At 63.4% G+C, this 19,472-nt stretch overlaps 3 protein-coding genes across 3 annotated transcripts; 1 reads left to right on the top strand and 2 right to left on the bottom strand.

Annotated features, from left to right (window-relative positions):
• Positions 1-38: 38 nt before the first annotated feature.
• Positions 39-1,539, bottom strand: CHLRE_12g487652v5 (uncharacterized protein). The gene is made up of 2 exons (XM_043067867.1): positions 1,137-1,539; positions 39-826 (listed from the first exon to the last, which is right to left on the bottom strand). Exons 1-2 carry the CDS (start codon positions 1,270-1,272, stop codon positions 753-755), a joined length of 210 nt encoding a protein of 69 aa, XP_042918069.1. The 5' UTR covers positions 1,273-1,539; the 3' UTR covers positions 39-752.
• Positions 1,540-1,737: 198 nt separating this feature from the next.
• Positions 1,738-9,529, bottom strand: CHLRE_12g487650v5 (uncharacterized protein). Its single transcript, XM_043067866.1, has 5 exons — positions 8,620-9,529; positions 8,393-8,437; positions 8,125-8,181; positions 5,846-7,894; positions 1,738-5,673 (listed from the first exon to the last, which is right to left on the bottom strand). Exons 1-5 carry the CDS (start codon positions 9,040-9,042, stop codon positions 2,206-2,208), a joined length of 6,042 nt encoding a protein of 2,013 aa, XP_042918068.1. The 5' UTR covers positions 9,043-9,529; the 3' UTR covers positions 1,738-2,205.
• A 3,174-nt stretch (positions 9,530-12,703) lies between these two features.
• On the top strand, positions 12,704-19,465 carry CHLRE_12g487700v5 (uncharacterized protein). Its single transcript, XM_043067868.1, has 18 exons — positions 12,704-12,852; positions 13,347-13,634; positions 13,865-13,975; positions 14,264-14,401; positions 14,580-14,688; positions 15,035-15,133; positions 15,291-15,491; positions 15,653-15,846; positions 16,030-16,155; positions 16,362-16,451; positions 16,669-16,788; positions 16,959-17,134; positions 17,281-17,404; positions 17,667-17,756; positions 17,891-18,046; positions 18,234-18,334; positions 18,563-18,642; positions 18,849-19,465. Exons 2-18 carry the CDS (start codon positions 13,449-13,451, stop codon positions 18,971-18,973), a joined length of 2,226 nt encoding a protein of 741 aa, XP_042918067.1. The 5' UTR covers positions 12,704-12,852; positions 13,347-13,448; the 3' UTR covers positions 18,974-19,465.
• The last annotated feature ends 7 nt before the right edge of the window (positions 19,466-19,472 follow it).

The raw sequence follows: 19,472 nt of genomic DNA, 5'->3' as shown, positions 1-19,472 counted from the left end.
TGTGTGCTGACATGCTCACAGGGTGGGAGTATATGACCCTCGTTTCAAGGTTACAGGACGGGATTCTTGAATCGGCGACTGCCCTCACATTGCTCGAACGCCACGCCAACAACTTCAAGCCGCTTCTTTTGTGGCATCGTGTTTTCCGTGTGGCTATCATACTAGGAGGCGCACTGAGAAGCGGCGGTAACAAACGCAACCCTGCTCCTTTCCAGCACCTCGACCATTTGGATGTGTTCGGCTGAGCGTGCCCTCAACATGAACCGCACCGGGCGCCTCCCGTCACACCTCAGGATATCGCCACTGTGCTTTTCATGCAAACCTCCACCGGAACTCAGGGCCAGTCAGGGCTACCTATAATGGCCTGCGTGCGCGCGCACTCTGCGGACACGCCCCTACGGAACTTTTTAGCTGTTGGCCTGTTGTCACCGGTAGTCGTGTGCCATGTCAAGCACCCATCGTTCCGCGCGCTCCTGCACTGCAATTGCAAGTTGTCTGCCATCTGCTGGGATCTGGAAATCAGCTGCACCCTACGGAACTTCACCAACCTGCCTTAGCACTGTTCCATCGCACACCCATCGACCACGGCCATCAACTCACTACATACGTGCCCGCATGCAGAATGCCTGGCACAGCCATACGCCATCCAGTCCCACAGCAGTTCATATGTTGCATAGAAGGCATCAGCACTTGAGCCAGCACCAGCACCCACAGCCGCCAGCGGGCAGGCCTCACAGCCGGCGAGGAGCCAGTCATGCAAGCGGGGGAGCGGCGGCGCCCGACGCCCCAGCCGGGTGCGGGTGGGGCTTCGGGCAGCGCCGCTCGCCTGGTGGGAAGGGGCAGAACGAACACCACGGACAAGGCCTGTCAGCATGCGGACGTGCTGGCATCTTAGAAATACGTGACGCGGTGACGGATGCAGGCACATGCGGACATGCCATGCACTCGTCCGGACATACCGCCACCCACGGCACTGCATTCTGGCACTGCCTGCCCTCCGGGTAGTCCCCAAGGTTCTGGTAAAGCGCCTTTTGGGCCACATAGCGTGGCCACATAGCCTTCAAGTTCCATGTGAGGACTCCGACGTAAGCGCATTCAGTGCTGCACACCGAACACACTATCCCGGGTATACCCACCCGCGCATGACTGTCTCCGCGCCGCGGGAGGTGTGCCCGCCGGCTTAGGCAGGTAGGTAGGGTGCCTTGGGCTGGCTTGCACTTTGGTACTGACACGCCGCCAGGGTGTAGCGGTCGAGGCCCTGCGCACATGCATGACCCGATCAAGCGACGCATACTATGCATGGATAACGCTTGCGAATGGCAGGCACATTGTAAGACTGCGAACCAGCGTCCACGATGGCAACCAATCCGGCGCCACACCGCTTGTGTTGCACGGCCGGGCTATTGTCTTGCACATATTGATGTAATCAACAAGTATGAGTATTGATGGAACAGCAGGCGGCTTGGCTAGAGCTAATGGAGGAGTCGCTTTCGCGCTTTCATTGGAGCATCGGAACCGCTTGTCGTTAATTTGAAACTATTTGATTATAGCGATGCAATTCTATCAATTTACGGTACAATGCAAGGGCGTGTGCCCAGAGGATGGGTGGGTTGCTCGGTACTAACGGCTGCGGTGCAACGGCATTCCGTTCCGAGAAGTACCAGCCGTCTGCGGTTTGCCTTTGGCGACGCTGTTCGGGTGCTGGTGTTTGTGTAAGCTGGTTGCTTTTTCGGGCGCCTTTGTCACTGCGTTAAGCTCGTCCTGCTGCATGCGCCTGCGCCTGCCCTGTAAAGTCGCGCATACCCTCACGCACGCACCTCGGCTCCTTGCTCCTTCCACTGTTCCACAGGGCAACTTGTACCCACACAGGCTGCCACAGGTTATTTTGTGCGTCAGGCCGGCTTGCTTGAACATTCCACCCATGCATCTTTAACAGAACCTGCCGGTGTCGCGGCGCCCGCACGGGCCTCGTGAGCACACATCCCGGCAATCCAAGTTCGGCACTCCTCGGCACTCCCCAAGCAAAGCGTTAACTAAACACATGAAGAACATGAATAACATGCCATTGCTACTGACCCTTCATACCGTATACTTGAGCAAGCCTCGCATCGCATCCTTCTTGGCCCGCATAACGCCGAACTCACAGCTACCGTTGCATATTGAACCTGTGCGTGTGTGTTCTGCGTCCCTCTACGCCCAACGCGCCTAAGCCCTGCGACCGCTGCTGCGGGGGCCGGGCGCCCCCATAGGAGCTGATGTTAAACGCACAGACCGACTGACACCGTCCACCACAAACAGGCTCTGGGCAGCAGCACCGCCCAAGGGACTGCCGCCGCCCCAGCCCCACCCAGCAACATCCTTGCTGCCGCTCGCGCTAGCACAGATGCCGGATGGTGACAGCGGTAGCATTGCTGTCGCCACCCCAGAGTCCCCTCCTCCACCGCCTCCTCCTCCGCCCAAGCTGTAGGCCCGCGGCTGCCGAGCAGGCGAGCTCATGGGTCGCACACCTGTGCTGGCTGCTACAGCCTGATGGCCCGCGCCGGCCTGCAGCTGCGCAGCCGTGGTCGTGGCCGCTGACGTGAGCATTGAGGTGTACCGCCCCCCACCGCCACCGCCACCGCTGCCAGCGCCTCGCTCCGAGTAGGGCAGTGCTACTGCTGGTGCTGGTGCCCACATGACAGCTCCACTACTGGGACTGGGGCTGCCCAACCGTGTGACCACAAGGGGGGGCCCGGCAGCTGACACGCCGCCGGGGCTGCCGACGGCGTTGACGGGAGGCGAGCTTGGGACGGCAGTAGCAGCGGCAGGAGCACCCCAGCCCACGCGCCGTGAGGCCAAAGGACTGCTACAGCTGCGCACGCCACGCACCAGCATGCTGGGGCTGCTTGCGGCCCTGCCCTCGCCCCCGGCAGGAGCAGTCGCCTGCCAAGCTCCCTGCTCCCTGCTACTGCCTACTGCGTCGGCTCCTGAGAGGGAACCACGGGCCGCTGGTGAGCCCGGCGCTTGCTGCAGGCCCCGCATGGCGCCGACCAGCCCGCCACTGGCGGAGGTCCGTCCGGAGGCCTTGCCGCCCGTCGCAGACAAGGATGCGGTGGTGACAGGTGACCCTGGCGGCGTGTTAAACCTGGAACCCTTGGCCTCCACGGGTTTGGGGCTTGGACAGGCGCTGCTGCTGCCGGCGGCGCCCCGGCTGCCGAACCTGCTGCTGCGGACCCGGCTGCCGACACCACCGCCGCTAGTGCCACCACTGACATGTGCGTCACCGTCCACACCTCCGTACGAAGATGACCGGAGCGGGGAGCTGGGCGCAGAGGAGGGGAGCAGAGGGGCACTGGAGAAGGCTGGCAGCAGCGGGCTCGAAGCTGCAGCCGGTGCCACCCAGCAGCCCTCCGGCTGTTGCTGCTGCTGGCTACGGTCACTGCTACCACCCGCATTCGAAGGCATCGGCACCAGCGCTGGGGAGGATGGCGACGTCGACGACGCAGCCACACCCAGTGGGGTCGCCAATTGCGGAGTGGTGGCTGCGCCTGAAGCCCTCAACAGTGGCGAGCAGGGCGCTGAGGCAGAGTCCGCGTGCAGGCCACCGCCGCCACTTCCGTTGCCTCCACTGTACGCCACGCCGCTACTGCTGCCGTTGCCGCCACGCCGCACGCAGCCGTCGAAGGTGGTGCTAAGCGACTGTTGCCACGCGTCCGTGCCAGCACCGCCGCTACTGTTGTCACCACCACCAGGGCCGCTGTAGCCGCTACTGCCTCTCGTGGATCGGGCGCGACGCATTTCCAGCATTGTGAAGGTGACCGGGGCCGCATCTGCCGCCGCGCTGGCGCTGCCGGCACTTGCCACATCCGGCAGCGGCCCCTTTCTGGCATCGGCGCCGCCGGCATCAGTGTGCCCCATGCCGCGATCACCAGCGCTCATGTCTATGGCGCCTTCCCTGCAGCTGGGGGCGGTGGTGGGGGGCACATTGACGAGCCCTTCATGCGCCTGCTGCTGCTGCTGCTGCTGCTGCTGCTGCTGCTGCTGCTGCTGCTGCTGCTGCTCCGCTTCTGCGCGCGACTGGTCAAGCAGCGCTGTTGGCTCCACGTGTGGCGCGGGTGTCGAGGGCAGCAGCGCTGGCGCGGCCGGCGCGGGGTCGAGAGCTGGGTGCGACCTGCTCAGCTGCCGCTTGACACCGGTGGGGTCAAACCTGGACAGCGGGCCCTGCCCCTGCAGCTGTTGCGCCTGCTGCTGGTGTTGCCTGCTTCTGCTGCTGCCTCGGCTGGTGCTGCGGATGCTTACGCTTCCAACCCAGAGGCCCCTAGGGCCGCTGCTAGCGCACTCTTCATCTTCAGACTCCCGGACCTCGTCGGCAGCAAAAGTCACCAGCGAGGGCGGCGAGGGTGCGACTGCGTGATTGGTCTCAGCAGCACTGGCTGTCACGGCCCCAGCCGCCGCTGCAGCAGTGGTAGCGGCAGAGGCAGGCGCATCGCGGCTGTCGGTCCGGCGCCTCTGGCTGGTGCTTCGGCTGCTGCTGCCGCTTCCGGCGTGGCGGCTACGGCTGCTGGCACCGCCGGGGCCGGGCGAAAGGGAGCGGTGGTGGTTGCTGTCGCTGCCGGCCCGACTTGCGGGGCGGCAGCCCACAACGCCCAGCTGTAGTGATTTGCTGCTGGTGCTCCTGCCCGTGAGGCCGCCGCCGCCGCTGCTACTGCCAACCGCCACCACCACCATTGCGGCAGTAGCAGGGCCGCCAGAGGCGGCGGAGACGGCGGCGGAAGCGGCGGAGGAGGCCGCGCGGCGGAGATGCGCGGGGCTGCCCCGTCCGCTGGCGCCGGTGCCGTCGCCCCGCATCCCCCAGACCCGCATACGAGGCGCATCACCAGCAGCAGCCGGCCAGGCCGCCGGCTCCTCAGCCCACGTGATTTGGTGGTGAACACCGCCCCCGCCGGCGCCCGGAGAAGCTGCCACATACTGGCAATCTCGATCTCCATTTGGTGGGTGGCGGTTGCTACTGCCGCTGTTGCTGCCGCCGGCTGAGGGGCTGGGCAGGGCCCGCCCCGATGCAGCGTTGGCAGCCCCCGGGCGAGGTGCTGCATCCAGTTCCGCATCGGCCCCGACCCCAGCGGCCTCACTTGGCGCCGGCGCGTCCATTGCGGCCGCGTGGCCGGCAGCAGCACCCGTGGCACCGCTGGCGCTACCTAGCGCGAGGACCGTAGCAGCATGGAGCTCCTCAGCCGCGCCCAGCTGCTCAGCAACGCCGTTCTCACCCCGGGTCTCACCAGGCCGCAGGCACCGCGCCGCACCCAACAGCCACCCACCTCCACCTCCGCCGCCGCCGCCGCCTCCCCCGCAGCCCTCGTCCCAGACCTCCCCATCCCCCCCATCACTGCCGCCCTCGGACGCGGCCTGTCCGTTGGCGCCGCCAGGCGGCACCAGCGGCGGCGACATGCGGCACGTCAGCCGCCGCAGCTGCCGCGCCGCCAGCGCCAGCGATTTGCGTTGCTCCGCCAGCGCCACGTGTTGGGCCATGAGCGTGACGCGCCTGGAGGCGTGGCTGCTGCTACTGGTGCTGCGGGAGCGAGCTGCCTCGGTATCATCACCGTCCCGACCATTGGCACCATCGCCATCTCCGTTTCCATTGCCGGCATCGTTGTCGCCGGCGGGCGCGCCCTTGCACTCCTCAATCCGCTCGCGAATCTGCTCACAGGGCAGGGCGTGCGGGCAGGGAGCGGGAGTGGTGTGATGAGCGGTTCGCGTGCGGTTTGCCCGCTTTGTACCTAGGGTGGTTGAGGTCTGTGGGCAGTGTCGCCCTGCCTCCATACACACACAGAAACACACACAAGTGTTTGACAAGACACAGCACACGTACCTTAACCATGCTTGTGTCCAGGTCCGCCATCATGGCGCGAATGGTCGCCATCCACTGCCCAAACCCGTCAGCGGCGGCCGCCTGCGGCACATGCCGCGATTGCCGCCTGAACGATGACTTCCGTGAACGCACATGCGCCGCCGCCGCGGCTGCTGGTGCTAGTGCTGTTGGTGGCGGCTGCCGCGGCTGCCCGCCCGCGGCTGTACCGCTGTGCACTGCTGGCGGCGGCGCCGGCGGCAGCAGTGGCGTGCCTGGCTCCGTCAGCCACCATTCATCCGGCAGCGTCACCAACAGCGCCGCCGGCTCTCCGCCGGGCGCCGCCGCCACCTCCGCTTCAGCGACACCCGCTGTCTCCTCTTCACCGGCCTCGCTGTCCTCACTGCCATCACCGCCGCTTCCACCATCCTCGTCATCGCCTCCCTCCGCCGCACCCAGGCCTAGCTCCGCCAGCAGCGCCGCCGAGTGTCGCACTAGCGCCATAGAGGCACGACACAGCCGCACCACCAGCTGCTGCTGCTGCTGCTGCTGCTGCTGCTGCAGGTTGCCCCCGCCGCCTTCGCCGACGCCTCTCCAGCCACCGCCAACCTCGGCTGCTGCCGCCGCCACCGCCTGCTCATCGTCCTCCTCTTGGTGGTGATTATTGCGGCTGCTGGCGGCACGACTGCTGGTGTGGCGGCTACTGGCGTGCAGCGCAGGGCCTGGCTCCGGCTCCACCTCCTCCCCCACTGCTGTGTGCTGCGGGCAAACTTCCACTATCAGCGGGCTGTCCTGTGCCGCCGCGGCAGTGCTGCTGCTACTGCTGCTTTTGGCCTTGGAGAAAGCACGCCACTGCAACGAGCACGTCTTCTTGGCAGAACTGTTGGGTGCAGGCTGTGCCAATGCACTACCACTAGCAACGCCAGCGGCACTGCCACCGCCGTCGCCGTCACGAGTCTCGCCAGTGCCTGCCTCAGTTGCCTGGCCACAAGTGGACACGTCTGGACTGCCACCAACGGGGCCCTCCAATGCCTCCTGGGTGGTGGCTTTCCGCGACTTTGCCGAAGCTGCTGGTGAGAGGCCCCCGGGCGATGCAGAGCCCCCCGCACCTGCGCCACGCGCGCACAGCTCCTCGTGCCAGACGGCTACAGCCTCCTGCCCCAGCTCCGGCGGCGGCCAAAAGGGCGATGCCGCTGAATGCGCTGCGTCAGCGGCGGCGGCCACGGCAGCGGTTTCGTAGGTACCGCCGCCACTACCACTATTTGCCAGCATCAGCTGCTGATGTGCAGACGCCGGCGGCGACACGTGCGGCGGCAAGTGCTCGGGCAGCTCAGGCGGCAGCGGCGATTGCAGCACTGCCGACAGGCGGGCCAGGATGGCGTGCCCTGCTGCGGTGTCCACTCCCGGTGGCATCAGGCCGAGCGGCCCTGCTGCCGCCCCGACGCCGGTTTGTGACACCCGGGGACTGAAGTGCATGTTGTTGATGCTCAGCCTCGCAGCCGCTGCACCCGCGGCTTCAACCGCGCTACCGCCCGCCGCCGTCCTGACACCAGCGCCGAGGGCTGAGGACTGGAACATGACGTGGCGGGGTGCGTGCTGTGCGGAACCCGCCGTCCTGCCGGCAGCAGCGGAACAGACGGCGCCTGCCGTCCCGCGGCCGGGTGGCGGGGGCCGCGGCTGCATGTACCTACTCGCCACAGAGCCCATGGCGCCACGTGGCTGTGGCTGCGTCTGTGGCTGTCGCTGCTGCTGCTGCCCCTTCAGTCGCTTTTGCTGTGTCGCGCGCCCGCCGGCTCCACTGCCACTGCCGAAACCACTGCCTGTGCCACTGCCGGTGCCAAGGCTATTGCCGGTGCCGAGCTGTTGTGGCGGCCGCTTGTCCAGGTTGTGCTGCTGCTGCTGCTGCTGCTGCTGCTGCTGCTGCTGCTGCGCGGCGCGCATGCGGCGGAAGGCGGCTGTGAAGCCGGTGTCGGGGGAGCTGAGCCGCATCCACACCGGCTCGCGGTCATCCGGCCGGGAGCCGGCGGCGGCGGGCGGCGGGTCGGGCACTTGGGCCGCAACCATCAGGTCCGCCTGGCGAGGGAAGCAGTTAGGGCAGTTCGGTATTAGAGGCCTTCGGCCGTGTGGACATGCATGGATGCCTCGCCTGTACGGCACGCAGGTGGCGAACTGTGTCACACACAAGCACACCGGGCGTTCACCCTGTAATTGGTAGTAACTCCGGCGTTTGGGCGAGTCTCTTTTCGTTCCGTTGTCAAGCGCACGTTTCTTTTCAACACCCACGCCCACGCCCACGAACGCACCAGCGAGGCGGTGGCGGCCTCCACGCGGTGGAACAAGGACGTCCGCGAGGGCCCGCGCTGCGGGACAGGAAGGAAGGCGCGGGCACACATTCGGCGGGTGGTGGGGGCAGACGCGCAGGTGGGTGCAGATTACGCCTGTTGATGCAGAGGCGGACAAGCATGCAGCGTCCGCAAAGCAACCTGCAGCACTGCCGCGGCGCACGGGGTAGCACGGGACACGGCGACAGTTTCACACCAAACCTTCGCAGCCTTGGATCCCGTGACTCACATAGCGGTGTGCCTCGTAGCTGCGCTCCAGCTCCTCGGCCTTCGTCTGTTCGGCATGGGGGCATACATGGAGGCGGACGTGCATTTGTGCGAGGCCAGCAGCGCGGCGGGCCTTTACAACCCTGTCCGCAGCAGGCTGCTGGGGGCGCCGCGTACGTACCCGCGTCACGGCTTGCAGGCCGACAGCAGCGGTCCCCACTGCCCTACCTGATCCCGCCCGTCACTCACCACCAGCGCATTCTGCACGGCCATGTTGTGCCCCAGCTCGTCCAGTGAGCCGTAGATGGTGGCTGCGAACTGCGCCGTCACCTCCGGCCGCGATGCCAGTTGGACCTGGAGGGCGGCGGGGAGCTGCGACAAAGATAGGCGGCCAGTGCTGGGCCGGTGGGCGCTTCGAGGCGAGCGCGGAACCGTCGCGCCCCGGACGCCACTGGTGCGGGTAGGGCCGAGCAGCATGCGATGGTAGTTTGCTTCCAGCCATGCGAGGACCGGCCGGTCCGGCGCGTCGGCCGCATTTCCGCTGTGGGCATCCACTGGGTGGAAGCTCGTATGCCCAGTCTGTGATGGACCGGCTGATGGGTGACCGCCGTGCTGATGGAGTTCGAAGTGGAAGCCTACAGGGATGCTATTACGTTTGTCGCGCTGCTCCATTGTTGTGCGCCGCTCGCTTAGGAGAGCTGCAGGATGCGCCGAACTGCCTTGCTCAGGGCTTTAACCGCTTTGCGTAGAGCATTTGAACGGTTGCTACAGTGACTTCAAATGTGTAAGTAGTGAATTGGTAAGGAAGTTTGGTCATTGGGGCTGAGGAGTTGGTCGCGGGGGGCGAAGTGCCTCCTCGCCTACCCGCGGTCCATTGCAGTGCTGGCCAGCAGCCATGGCATCACATGTAACAATGCAAATAAGCACATGATATATACATAGCACCTTTCCCGACGCCTTGCGGCGTCGTCGCTCAGGTTGCCAGACGAACCGTCGCGCAAGTCCTTGACTCTGCCTCTCGCAGATCGCTTTGCATGGCCCGGCAGCAATGATATATCTCAACGCAATCCAGGCATAAGATGCTAACGATTGAACGCAGTGGCTCCAGGCAGGGGCAAACCTTAACTTGTCAGTTTTGAACGGGACATAGAGCTGATTTATTCTCTGTGCGATCGGAGCAATGTGCTTTAGCACTTTGTTCACAGTCTTTCGATTGATGTTACAAGTTCATGCTCGTAGATTGGTCCAAACGAGCCAGGAAGCTCATGGACCGCCAAAACTAGTCTCAAAAGGATTATTCAACAAGGGGTGTCAGCTTTGTACAGCTGGAAAATGGGCTGAGCCCCCGTACGCTTGGGAGCTAATAGCGTGTAACGCCCCGTCAGAGCCTCCATGCCGCTACGACGCGCAGGCGCATCGGCTAGGGACACTCGGGTTGGGGTCGTGCGGGATTTCCCGCGCCACGCATGCGTGCCTTGTCACGTTCCCAAACACCCCAAGCCTTTCTCTAGCCTCCTGCCATACTCAACACCTCCCCGGCGCCCCACGCTCAAAGGGCTAGGCGCGGGGCGGGGGCGACCTCGGGGCTTCTCGGCATTCTGGCGCGTCGGCAGGCATGGCTCGGCAAGTCGCTCAAAATTTTCGATATACTTCCCCGCTTTGCTTGCCGCCAACATAGTTTGCCTTAGAGACTGCATATCAGCGGGCACCGGATGCTTTCCTTGCGACCTCGCGAAAGTCAATTGTCCATGGACGCGCGAAGGCACTTCTCGCTCCGCCCGAATTTTCCCTGCCACCTATTTACACGCAATAGACATTAACAAATAATAATACGTAGCACTCGCGGTTTGCGCCAGTATGCTATGTTTTGCCGACGCACGAACGCAGCCACGGACAGGGGTGTTCCTGGGGGGCTTCGCCCCCCCCTGGAACGCTGCGCTGGGGGGGCTCAGCCCAAAAAGCAAAACAGTTCATGCAATAATATATCTAAATTGGTCGCGCCGTAAGGTCGTTACGTCGCAGCCTTATCGCGTGAATGACACGCGCTAAACCCCTCTGGTCACCACTGGCCATCGCGTCCATCATAGTCGCGGGAATCACCTCCCACAGCGTGCTTCTGATATCATCGTACGCCTTGCACTCAAGCAGCACATGCCTCTCATCCTCTACATGCTCCTCCCCATCAGCGTGGCAAAGCGGACATACTCAGGGGAGGGGGGTGTGCAACTCGGCCTGGATCCAGGGTCGCGCTGCATGGGACCCTGCCAAAAGGTGTTCGGACCCCTCCCAAGGAGCTCCCGGCCATTCATTTGTGTATGTAAGACAACTGTATAGTCATTAGAACTGATAGCGGGCCAGAAACCAGTCCATGTAGCGGGCCGGCCATTGACAAATTGCGCGCACTGGAAACACCACGAGCGAAATTCCGGCTGCTTGCAATCACCCCAAAGGCTCTTCCGCTAACTATGAAACTGATGAGACCTCCAGAAAGCGACGGGCGCAGCTCCTAGTTTGCGAGACCAGAGACTGGGCAGACCCTGCAGAGACATGGCCGTTTTGGAGCCCTTTCCGAGGCCCGCCGAAGCCAGCGGCCCCTGCCGTCCGCTCTAGACATACGTACAGATGCCATATTCAGGGGTTTGGTCCGTGTCTATTGGTGTTAACAGGGGTGCGCGGGTCTGCGCGCCGGAAGACAGCCCTGGAGGAGCGCCTGGGAGCGCTGGGAGGAGAGGGAACCTGGACCGGGATCCCCCAACACCTCACCGGACGTAAAACGCATACATGCTACTTACATTACGTGTCATGCCTCCCCTGTGCCCCTTAAGATGACAATGTCTGGTATGGCCTTCCCAGGTCCCAAGCCAGGTCCCTGCGCCCCGCTGCTCCAAACGAACGTGCAAATTGCAAATGTCTTACGCTGCCCTGCGTGCTTCCTTTAACTGACTGTTCCAACTGAGGGAGGTAGTGAGAACTACCGGGATGGGCGTTGAAGGCCCGTGCGTGCCACTGTGCCGCGCAACACGGCCAACGCACTCAGCCTAGGCGACTACAACCATGGGAGGCCCTCCCCCGGCTACGACGAAGTGCACTTGCAATTCTTGAGTCATCAGGACTCAATAGTGGAACTTGCGTCCCGGTTCGTGTCAGATACTCTCACGTGCCCATGCGGTCCTGGAAACGGCCCAACCAGCACCCTCCTGGCCTCCTAAGGCCGCACCCACCCCCGCTGGGACATGGTATTGGGATGCAGATGCCTAGGTCGGCTCTAGCAGCTCCTTAGGAGGCTCAGCGAGGCCGCAAAGGGTCCATTTCCCCGTTCTCCCCTGGTCTCACCGTCGCTCGCAGGGCGCCCAGGGCCTCCAGGACACGCCAGATCCCCGCGAAACGAGCGTTCCAGTTCATTTCAGTGTTTCACGCCATAGGATATGTCAAGTCATGAAATCGCTCAGGAATGGCTCTAAACCCTCGAAATGTTGGAGGGGGCCCTGCGGCCCTTCGCTATCAGTTCTAATGACTATACAGTTGTCTTACATACACAAATGAGTGGCCGGGAGCTCCTTGGGAGGGGTCCGAACACCTTTTGGCCGGGTCCCATGCAGCGCGACCCTGGATCCAGGCCGAGTTGCACACCCCCCTCCCCTGGACATACTCTCTGTGCTCTCTCCCTGTGCGCACCCTGCGCACCGCGTGGGTTGTTAGCCTCAATCATCCACACGCCCATCCTGAATCTCATCATGGAGACATGCCATGCTCGAGGAATGTAGATTTGCGTGTGCCGTGTTTCCCCCATCCAATGCTTGTAACGACATATCTTCACGCCAGGCTTGACCCCTGCTTGCGTCACAAAATCCCGTGGATTAACCTCTAACCTGTTGCTAGCCCAGTCCTCCTCAAACTTCTCGCGTACCTTCCCCATGAGGGAGGCAACATCCAGTTCTTGCGTAGTAATGCGTGTAATATTGGCCTCGATATCAGCTGCCTCTCCACTGAAACGGTAGCCAAGGCCAACCATCAATAACCGCAGAACTTTAGCCCCCCACAGTCTTTCGGGTTTAACCGCTGATGTGTCCAGGCGCAAATGCTTTTAGCGACAGCTGGGGCTCATTAAACAGGATAACCCACCACTGCAGCTATAATGTGAAGTATGCACGCCAAGTATTTGTTTATGATAATGCACAATGACCAGTTTCGAGCATTGCAAGCAGCGGGGCGAGCTGGAAGCGGTCGCAGCGATGGGGTTACCGCCCGCCACTAACGCCAGCCTCGGCGACAATGTCGCCGCGACATGCATGTTGGACGGTGTTAATCTTCACAACCCCGTATGTGTACATCTGTATAGCTGTAAAACACTACGCTTGAGCACAAAGTGTGCGGCGCCAGCACGCTTGTCTTGCTTGCACACGTCCAGAGTATAGTTGTCCATACTAGTTGTTACATCAACCCAAAAGCTTTATTACAGCTTGTTACTGAACTCCAAGCAAGGTGAGGAGACAAGACGAGCCGCTGGTTCGCAAACGGCCAGGCATCAGCGGCGCTCTGACTCTAACACTCGCAGTCGGGCCTTCATCATATGCTTCCTCTTATCCTTTGAATACACTATCACAAGAAAGTAGCGCGTTTGTCGGTTCAGACGCAGTCGTTCGGTCGCGCGTAGCGTGAGCTGGCCGCCTAAACCGGCCTCGACTGCGCTCTGCTAGGGTTCTACTGACACAACGTATCATTAGAATTGCCGTAGTCTTCATGCTGGGGGCCGTCTCCAGTCGACCCGCGCAAGCATTCTAACCACCCGCTTGCGCACGCTTGCACACCTGGCGTGCAGCTCCAGTCCAATACTGCAAAGCCATGGCGCCTCGAAGCTTTACATTAGTTTCATTGAACATGTTTCAATTACAATTTGGCAACTGGCTGCTGCTGACCGAAGACCGTGTGCACTGCCCCCCCCCCCCCCCGTGCACCTGCCTTTTTCGCCCGGCCAGGTCCTGCCCAAGCAAGCGCTGCTGCAAACCCTCGCCCTTTGGCAGGAGCAAACACAGACAGCCAACTAACCTTTCTAGCCGATTCCTGGGAAAGCCCAATCAATGCCGCGTTTAAGAGGTGCGGCAGTAGCAGCGCCGCTGCTGCTGCTGATTGGGGCGCTGTCGGCTCTGCAGCTGGGCGCGGCGATTGAGGCCAACGCGCAGCCCCCTGTGGTTGTGTACTCGGACCCGGACCCCAACAACAGCAATGACGTCACGCGGAAGGCGGCCCTGGTCGCTAGTGTGCTGGTGAGGGTGGGCGGGGTTGCCAACCCGGTTTTGTGGGAGGGGGGCGGATGAGGTGGAGGAATGGGGCATAGTGGCCTACACCAAGACGGGTGTGGAGAGGGCCGCGCAGCCCGCAGCTGTCACACACCACCCTCTGAGAGCCTTAACCTACCACCGCCTTTGCTCCCAAGCACACACCTCACTCATTGCGACTTGCTAAGGCTCGCTGCGTGTCGCCCGCATGCGCACAGGGTGTGGGCTCCGCGCTGGGCGCCCAGGTGGTGAGCGGCCGGCCCGTGCCGCTGTCGCTGGACGCGCGCACGCACGTGATGATGACCAACACACTTAACGACATGTCGGACGTGAGTTGTGGGTGTGTGGATGGGGGCCTGTTGGATTCAGCACTAGTCAGTACCAGTGGTGCTTGCAGGAGGCAAATGGGACAGCTGACCGGGCGCGATCATGCAGTTGACCATAGCTCCAACCGCAGCACCCGTGCACAAGCCGCCACATGCCAGGGTGGGCCATGCCTCAGACCCTAGTCATTGCCTCACCATCCCACCCACATTCCTCACCCACCCGCCCACCTGCCGCACCCACCTACCTCCCTTGGCCCTTCCTTCCACCCGCCCTTCACACCGCCTCCGCAGCTGAACCGGCGCGCGCTGGTGAACCTGGTGGACCGGTCGGGCTCGCTGCTGGTGCTGGCGGCCAACCAGATCGGCGGCCAGGACTACAACGCCCTGTTGGCGCCCTTCCTGGGCGGAGCCAGCCCCGGATGCGGCTGGGTGGGTGCGGGGGACAGGAGCAGGCAAAGCTGGCGAGAGCCGCTGGCCATTAGGGGCTCGAGTGGGACCGGAGTGGAGGGGCTGTGGGCAACCTGTGGGGTCACACACATGCCCATACATGCAGTTGCCAACGCCGCAATTTCTCCCCGCACCCCCTGCTACCCCTCTACACCCGCAGGAGTCCCAGTCCCGCGCCGCCAACCAGGTGTTTGACTTGCCCGGCATGCCGCTGTCGCTGTTCGCGGCCAGCCGCGGAGCCAACATCCTGGCTTTCCGCTGCACTGCCGGTGCGTGTGCGATGCAGGAGGCGGGTAGCGCCGCCGCCGCGGGCCGGTGGGGTGGGGTGGGGATGGGGCCAGTGTGGCAGAGGCTGCCAGCGTGTCTGCAGAGAGCTGGTGACATCTTGTCAGGCGGTGCCGGGCCCGGGGAAGCGGTGCCGGGCCCCGGGAGCCTAGAGTTACGATGGGGGATGGCATTACGTAAGCAGCGACTGTGCATCCCGGGGTAGGGAGAGCTGTGGGCTTCGGGTATACAGCGGCGCGTTTCATGCACGTTGGCCCGCGCAACCCACCCGCACTCACCTGTACTGACAATTAGTTGGTGCCGGTCCCCACGCGGCTGCTTTGCCTGCAGGCGCGCCCTGGTACGCCACCAGTGACGGCGCCGCGCCCGTCATGATGTTCTACACACCCAACGGCGGCTGGGTCAAGCTGCTGGGCTTCGACTGGGGAAGTGAGCGCAGCATGTGTGGCGTGGCTTGTCTGCGGTGTCCTTGAGTGCTGTGGCCTTGAGCGCTTTAATTGGAACCAAGCTAGTCGTCTAGACTGCGTAGAGCTGCCCTGGAGCCGAACACCGCCTGCTGAGCTCCTTTGGTGTTTGCCCCCCGCAGCGCCTTCGCGTGTGGCGGACTGGGAGACCATCCTGCTGTACGTGCCGCCCGGCCCGCCCTCGGCGCCGTTTCCCCCACCTCCTCCGCCTGGCGTGCCCCCGCCGCCCTCACCGCCTCCGCGGCCGCCCTCCCCCTCGCCGCCGTCGCCGCCGTCGCCGCCGCAGATGCCGCCCATGCCGCCCAGCCCGCCTCCTGACCCATGTGAGCGGACACTTAAGCACCCAATGGCCTGGTTGCTCTACAGCTTCCAGCGTCCCATGCCAGCAATGTTTAGCGTACGTGAAGTTATGGCCCAGACCCGACCTTCCCCTATCAACGCACTCGCCACCCTGCCCCCCACCGCTTCCGGACTTTCCCCACAGCCCCGGACGCCCGTGCCATCCTTCTGACGGACGAGGCGCTGCCCTTCGACACGCTGCGGAAGACGCAGCTGCTGCTGACGGTGCTGCAGCTGGTGGGGCAGGGCAACGTGCTGGACCGGCCCAACCCCGGCATTGCGCCCGTGCACGTGTCGTACGACAACACGCTCGTGAAGCTGTCGAACGGCTCCAAGGCGGTGAGCGGGCCCCGGGCGTCGGATCTAAGTTTGGGAAAGTGCCCCGGGCGTCGTGTTGCGGGGCGTTCTGGGGAGGGGAAAATGTTGAAGGCAGCCATGCTGGCGAGAGGGCCGAGCACGGTTGGGTATGCCGACGCCACCTCAGATACAGTGCCCTACGTTCACTCGGCGCTCTGTCTGCAGTTCCTGAACGAGAAGCTGAGCCTGGGCAAGACAATGCTGAGCATTGTGGTGACTGAGGAGGACTCGGCACCCGACCTGTCAGCCCTGGTGTCTAGCATCATGGGTTTCGCGGTGAACTGCAGCAAGGTAGGCGCGCTGGCATACCGTCCCGCAGGAGGGGCCAAGGGTAGCGTGTGGAGCATGTAGTGGGATGCAGGGCCACCTGATCTGGCTCCATTCGGGGCCGGGGTCTATGCGGGGCCGGGCGGTTGTTGGTGGTTTTCATGATTCTGGCATCCTTGACACGCCTTGCCTCGCCTCACCTCGCCATGCTGCTGCCGTGGCCCCCGCAGCGCGTCATGGTGCGCGGCTCGCTCACTGCCGTGCCCGAGTCCAACTTCACGGGCGTGCTGGGCATTCCGCGCTACCCCGCAGCCATGTCGGTGAGTACCGTAGTGCCGTGCCGCCCCCTTGCCCGCCAGGCAAAGCAGATCGCGCGATCTGCTTCTACCGTATTTGCTGCACTTTGGCGCTGCTTTCGGGCCTTCCTGTTTTCCTAGCACTCCCGCTCGTCCGACTGACGTGTCGCGCATGGCACGTCCCTCCCCTGCCCTTGTCATCTCCCCCGCCCTTATCACTGCCTCCTCCTGGCCTGTGCAGCTTGTGGCCAACACGGTGGCGCTCACCTGCAACTCCGGCCGCCGGGTGGTGCTGGTGGACGGCAGCGACACCGAGGCGGTCCTCTGGGAGCTGTCGGTGGGCCGCGGCGTCGTGCGCCTGGTGCGTGGGACCCAACGAGGGGGGAGGGAGGGCGCTGTGAGGTGCTTTCGGGTGCAATGTGAGGCATGAGACGCTTGGTAACGTGCATGGGTACATCCAAGCAGCATGTAAGCTGATTGGAAGGTGCGCCCTCTGCATCATGACCTCATACCAGTACAACCACTCCACAGATCGGCTACGACTTCACCAACGGCGGCTATGACGGCACCGCGCCGGCCAACCGGGAGCTGCCGCTAGCTCAGCGCCTGTCCGCCACCTCGTCCATCGCCGCCGTGCTCACCACCCGCATGCTGCCGGGCGACACCTCCAGCCCCGGAGCCGTGCGCTCGCCGCCGCCTGCGAAGAGGTAGGCGGGCCTGCTGCATCTTCTGTGACATTCCGTATTCACGGCTTTTATCATCCGGTGTTGGCGCTGCGGGGTGAGAGTTCCACGCTTTGGTCCCGGCAACGCCTCACACGCGCCCCAACATACAATGGCCCCCGGCTCTGCAGGCCCCCGCTTCCGCCCCCCACCGGCCGGCCGCCCCCCGCGCCCTTTGGCGGCAAGACGCCCGACGTGGTGCTGCTGTCTGACCCCGAGGTGCAGCCCGACAGCGCCAACAAGGAGAAGCTGCGGGTGGGTGGGGCTGGCACCGGCGGGCACTGGTCGTCACATGCGAAGGAGGCCGGGGAGGCTTGGAGGATAACGCGGATGCAGAGCTTGGCCCGCCGTGGGCTTTATTATTGTGCCCTGCATGGCACAGGTTGTTGCGCGCGGCGCAACATACGTGGGCTAGGAACAAACCCTATATCGCCACATGCGTGCATGCATGGTCCCGGCATGCATGCAACAGGGGAAGTGTCCTAACTGTTTCACCGCCATGACCTGTTGCCTGTAGGACGGTATCAACGCGCTGGGCAGCACGCCGCTGGTGTGGCCGAACGCTGTGGACGGTGCCCCCGTGCACGTCGCCTTCGACACTACGCTGGTGCGTGTAGGCTGGCGCCAAACGAGATTATGCCATGACCTGCCATGCAGGGTATTTGTGAAGGCATCTGGTCGTTGACCATCACTGATCCATGTTGGTTACCGGCGCTGCCTGCCGCCCCTCTTGTCCGACAGGCTGCGCTCTCCAATGACACGCTTGCTGGTCTGACCAGCCTGATTTCAGCCAAGCGCACCGTCCTCTCCATCGTGTTCACCTCGGGCCTCACCGACGCGGCACGCAACACGCTGCTGCAGTCCCTGACCGGCTATTCCGACCTGTCCTGCATGACAGTGAGTTGTGTGCTCTCACGTGCAGTTGCTTTGTCATGCCGTGTGCCGTCTTGTGTGTGAGGTGGCACTGTGACCAGATACGGCTATGCTGCACCCCTTCACCAAGTCGTATCAGTGCGCCCGTGCACAAGAATCACAAATGCTTACGGTTTACGCGCCCACCGCTCCCGCTCTGCTTGCGCAACAGGGCGCTGTGGCAGCTAAGCTGCGCGTGAACCGCGTCGTCAGCGCCATCGCCGAGCTCCGGTCCTCGGGCTGGCGTGCGCAACAAGTCACCCGATATATCAAGTGCGTGCGACTGTGGCCCGCATGGGTACTTTTACGACCAACCGGGCCCCCGCATTCGCTTCGCTGTGGTCTTGGGCAGGTCTACGCTTCGCATATGCATGAACTGCCGCAGAATACCTTCTTGGGTTCTCGCCTCCCTGTCCTCTCAGCCCTAAAAGCTGTAACCCAACCTGACCGTTCCTGCACCTGATGCCTCGAGTCCTGACCTCACCGACGCTGCGTGTGCAGGTGTAATATCGGTACCACCGTGTTTGCAGCCAACGTGGTCGGCAGCAAGCAAGCCGTCATTCAGGAGCTGACGACCATGAGTAAGTCGGAGCCGGGAGCTAGCTTATTCACACCTTGAGTACCACTGCCCGACGTTGGTAGGGTATGATGCTACGGTATGACAGCAGTGACCTTGTGCTGGCGTCAGCAGCCCCCGGATATGGACATCCCCGCGCGTGCCAGCTCGCCACTTGGCTACGCCTGCCTGATTGCTGACGACGTCTCATGTGCCTACATGTGCCTGCAGGCGGCGGCACCGTTCGCCTGATTGGGTACAACTTCGCGTCCGGTGGCCGTGGTTCCGACCGCAAGCCTCTGACCAGCATTGCGGTCTTTGCCAAGCCGCTGGTGCCGGCCGCTGCCGGCCGCTAAGGAAGCGGCGCGACCCGACGCAGCAGAGGAGGACAGGGAAATACTAAGTATGACTAAACTGGAATATATATGATGTGAGCCTAGAACTGCAGACTCTCGTTGGGTGGTACTGTGCGTTGTTTTACAGGGGGCCATGTGGTGATTGCGGACAGCAGGATGCTTGCTGACGGCAAGAAGTGGTGTGTACAAGGGCCCTAGCCGCCCGGCAGGAATAGCGGCAGGCGAAGAGCCGCGGCATACGGGTGCTGGGAAGACGCACGGGAAGACGTCCCCGCACGCAGGGGATGGGCATGTGGCCTCGCCCCGTGCCGCTGCGGCGTGTGAAGTTTTGACGGGCAAACACAGAAGGGCGGCTGGTGCCAATGGATACAGGTGATGGCTGAACTAGATGCCCGCACGTACTGACGACGGGTGCGGCGAGATGGGAGGCTCCCAGCAGCATTCATCACGGACTCGTGCTTAATCATGACGACATTGTAATGTGCCAACGGTGCTGCCC

Source organism: Chlamydomonas reinhardtii, chromosome 12, assembly GCF_000002595.2.
Source record: "Chlamydomonas reinhardtii strain CC-503 cw92 mt+ chromosome 12, whole genome shotgun sequence".
Classification (NCBI taxonomy): Eukaryota; Viridiplantae; Chlorophyta; class Chlorophyceae; order Chlamydomonadales; family Chlamydomonadaceae; genus Chlamydomonas; species Chlamydomonas reinhardtii.
Note: the sequence above shows the minus strand (reverse complement) of the source record. Positions and strands in the feature narration are given on the sequence as shown.

Excerpts from the sequence above, each read along its gene's own strand:
- CHLRE_12g487652v5 (XM_043067867.1), bottom strand. The coding sequence starts at position 1,272 with ATGCATGTGCGCAGGGCCTCGACCGCTACACCCTGGCGGCGTGTCAGT. Across the intron at positions 827-1,136 it reads GCGGAGACAGTCATGCGCGG|GCGAGCGGCGCTGCCCGAAG; the intron begins GTGGGTATACCC and ends CCTTCCCACCAG.
- CHLRE_12g487650v5 (XM_043067866.1), bottom strand. The coding sequence starts at position 9,042 with ATGGAGCAGCGCGACAAACGTAATAGCATCCCTGTAGGCTTCCACTTC. Across the intron at positions 8,182-8,392 it reads GCTACGAGGCACACCGCTAT|CGCGGGCCCTCGCGGACGTC; the intron begins GTGAGTCACGGG and ends CCTGTCCCGCAG. Across the intron at positions 5,674-5,845 it reads TGGACACAAGCATGGTTAAG|ATTCGCGAGCGGATTGAGGA; the intron begins GTACGTGTGCTG and ends CCCTGTGAGCAG.
- CHLRE_12g487700v5 (XM_043067868.1), top strand. The coding sequence starts at position 13,449 with ATGCCGCGTTTAAGAGGTGCGGCAGTAGCAGCGCCGCTGCTGCTGCTG. Across the intron at positions 15,134-15,290 it reads GCTGGGCTTCGACTGGGGAA|CGCCTTCGCGTGTGGCGGAC; the intron begins GTGAGCGCAGCA and ends TGCCCCCCGCAG. Across the intron at positions 16,452-16,668 it reads GCTACCCCGCAGCCATGTCG|CTTGTGGCCAACACGGTGGC; the intron begins GTGAGTACCGTA and ends TGGCCTGTGCAG.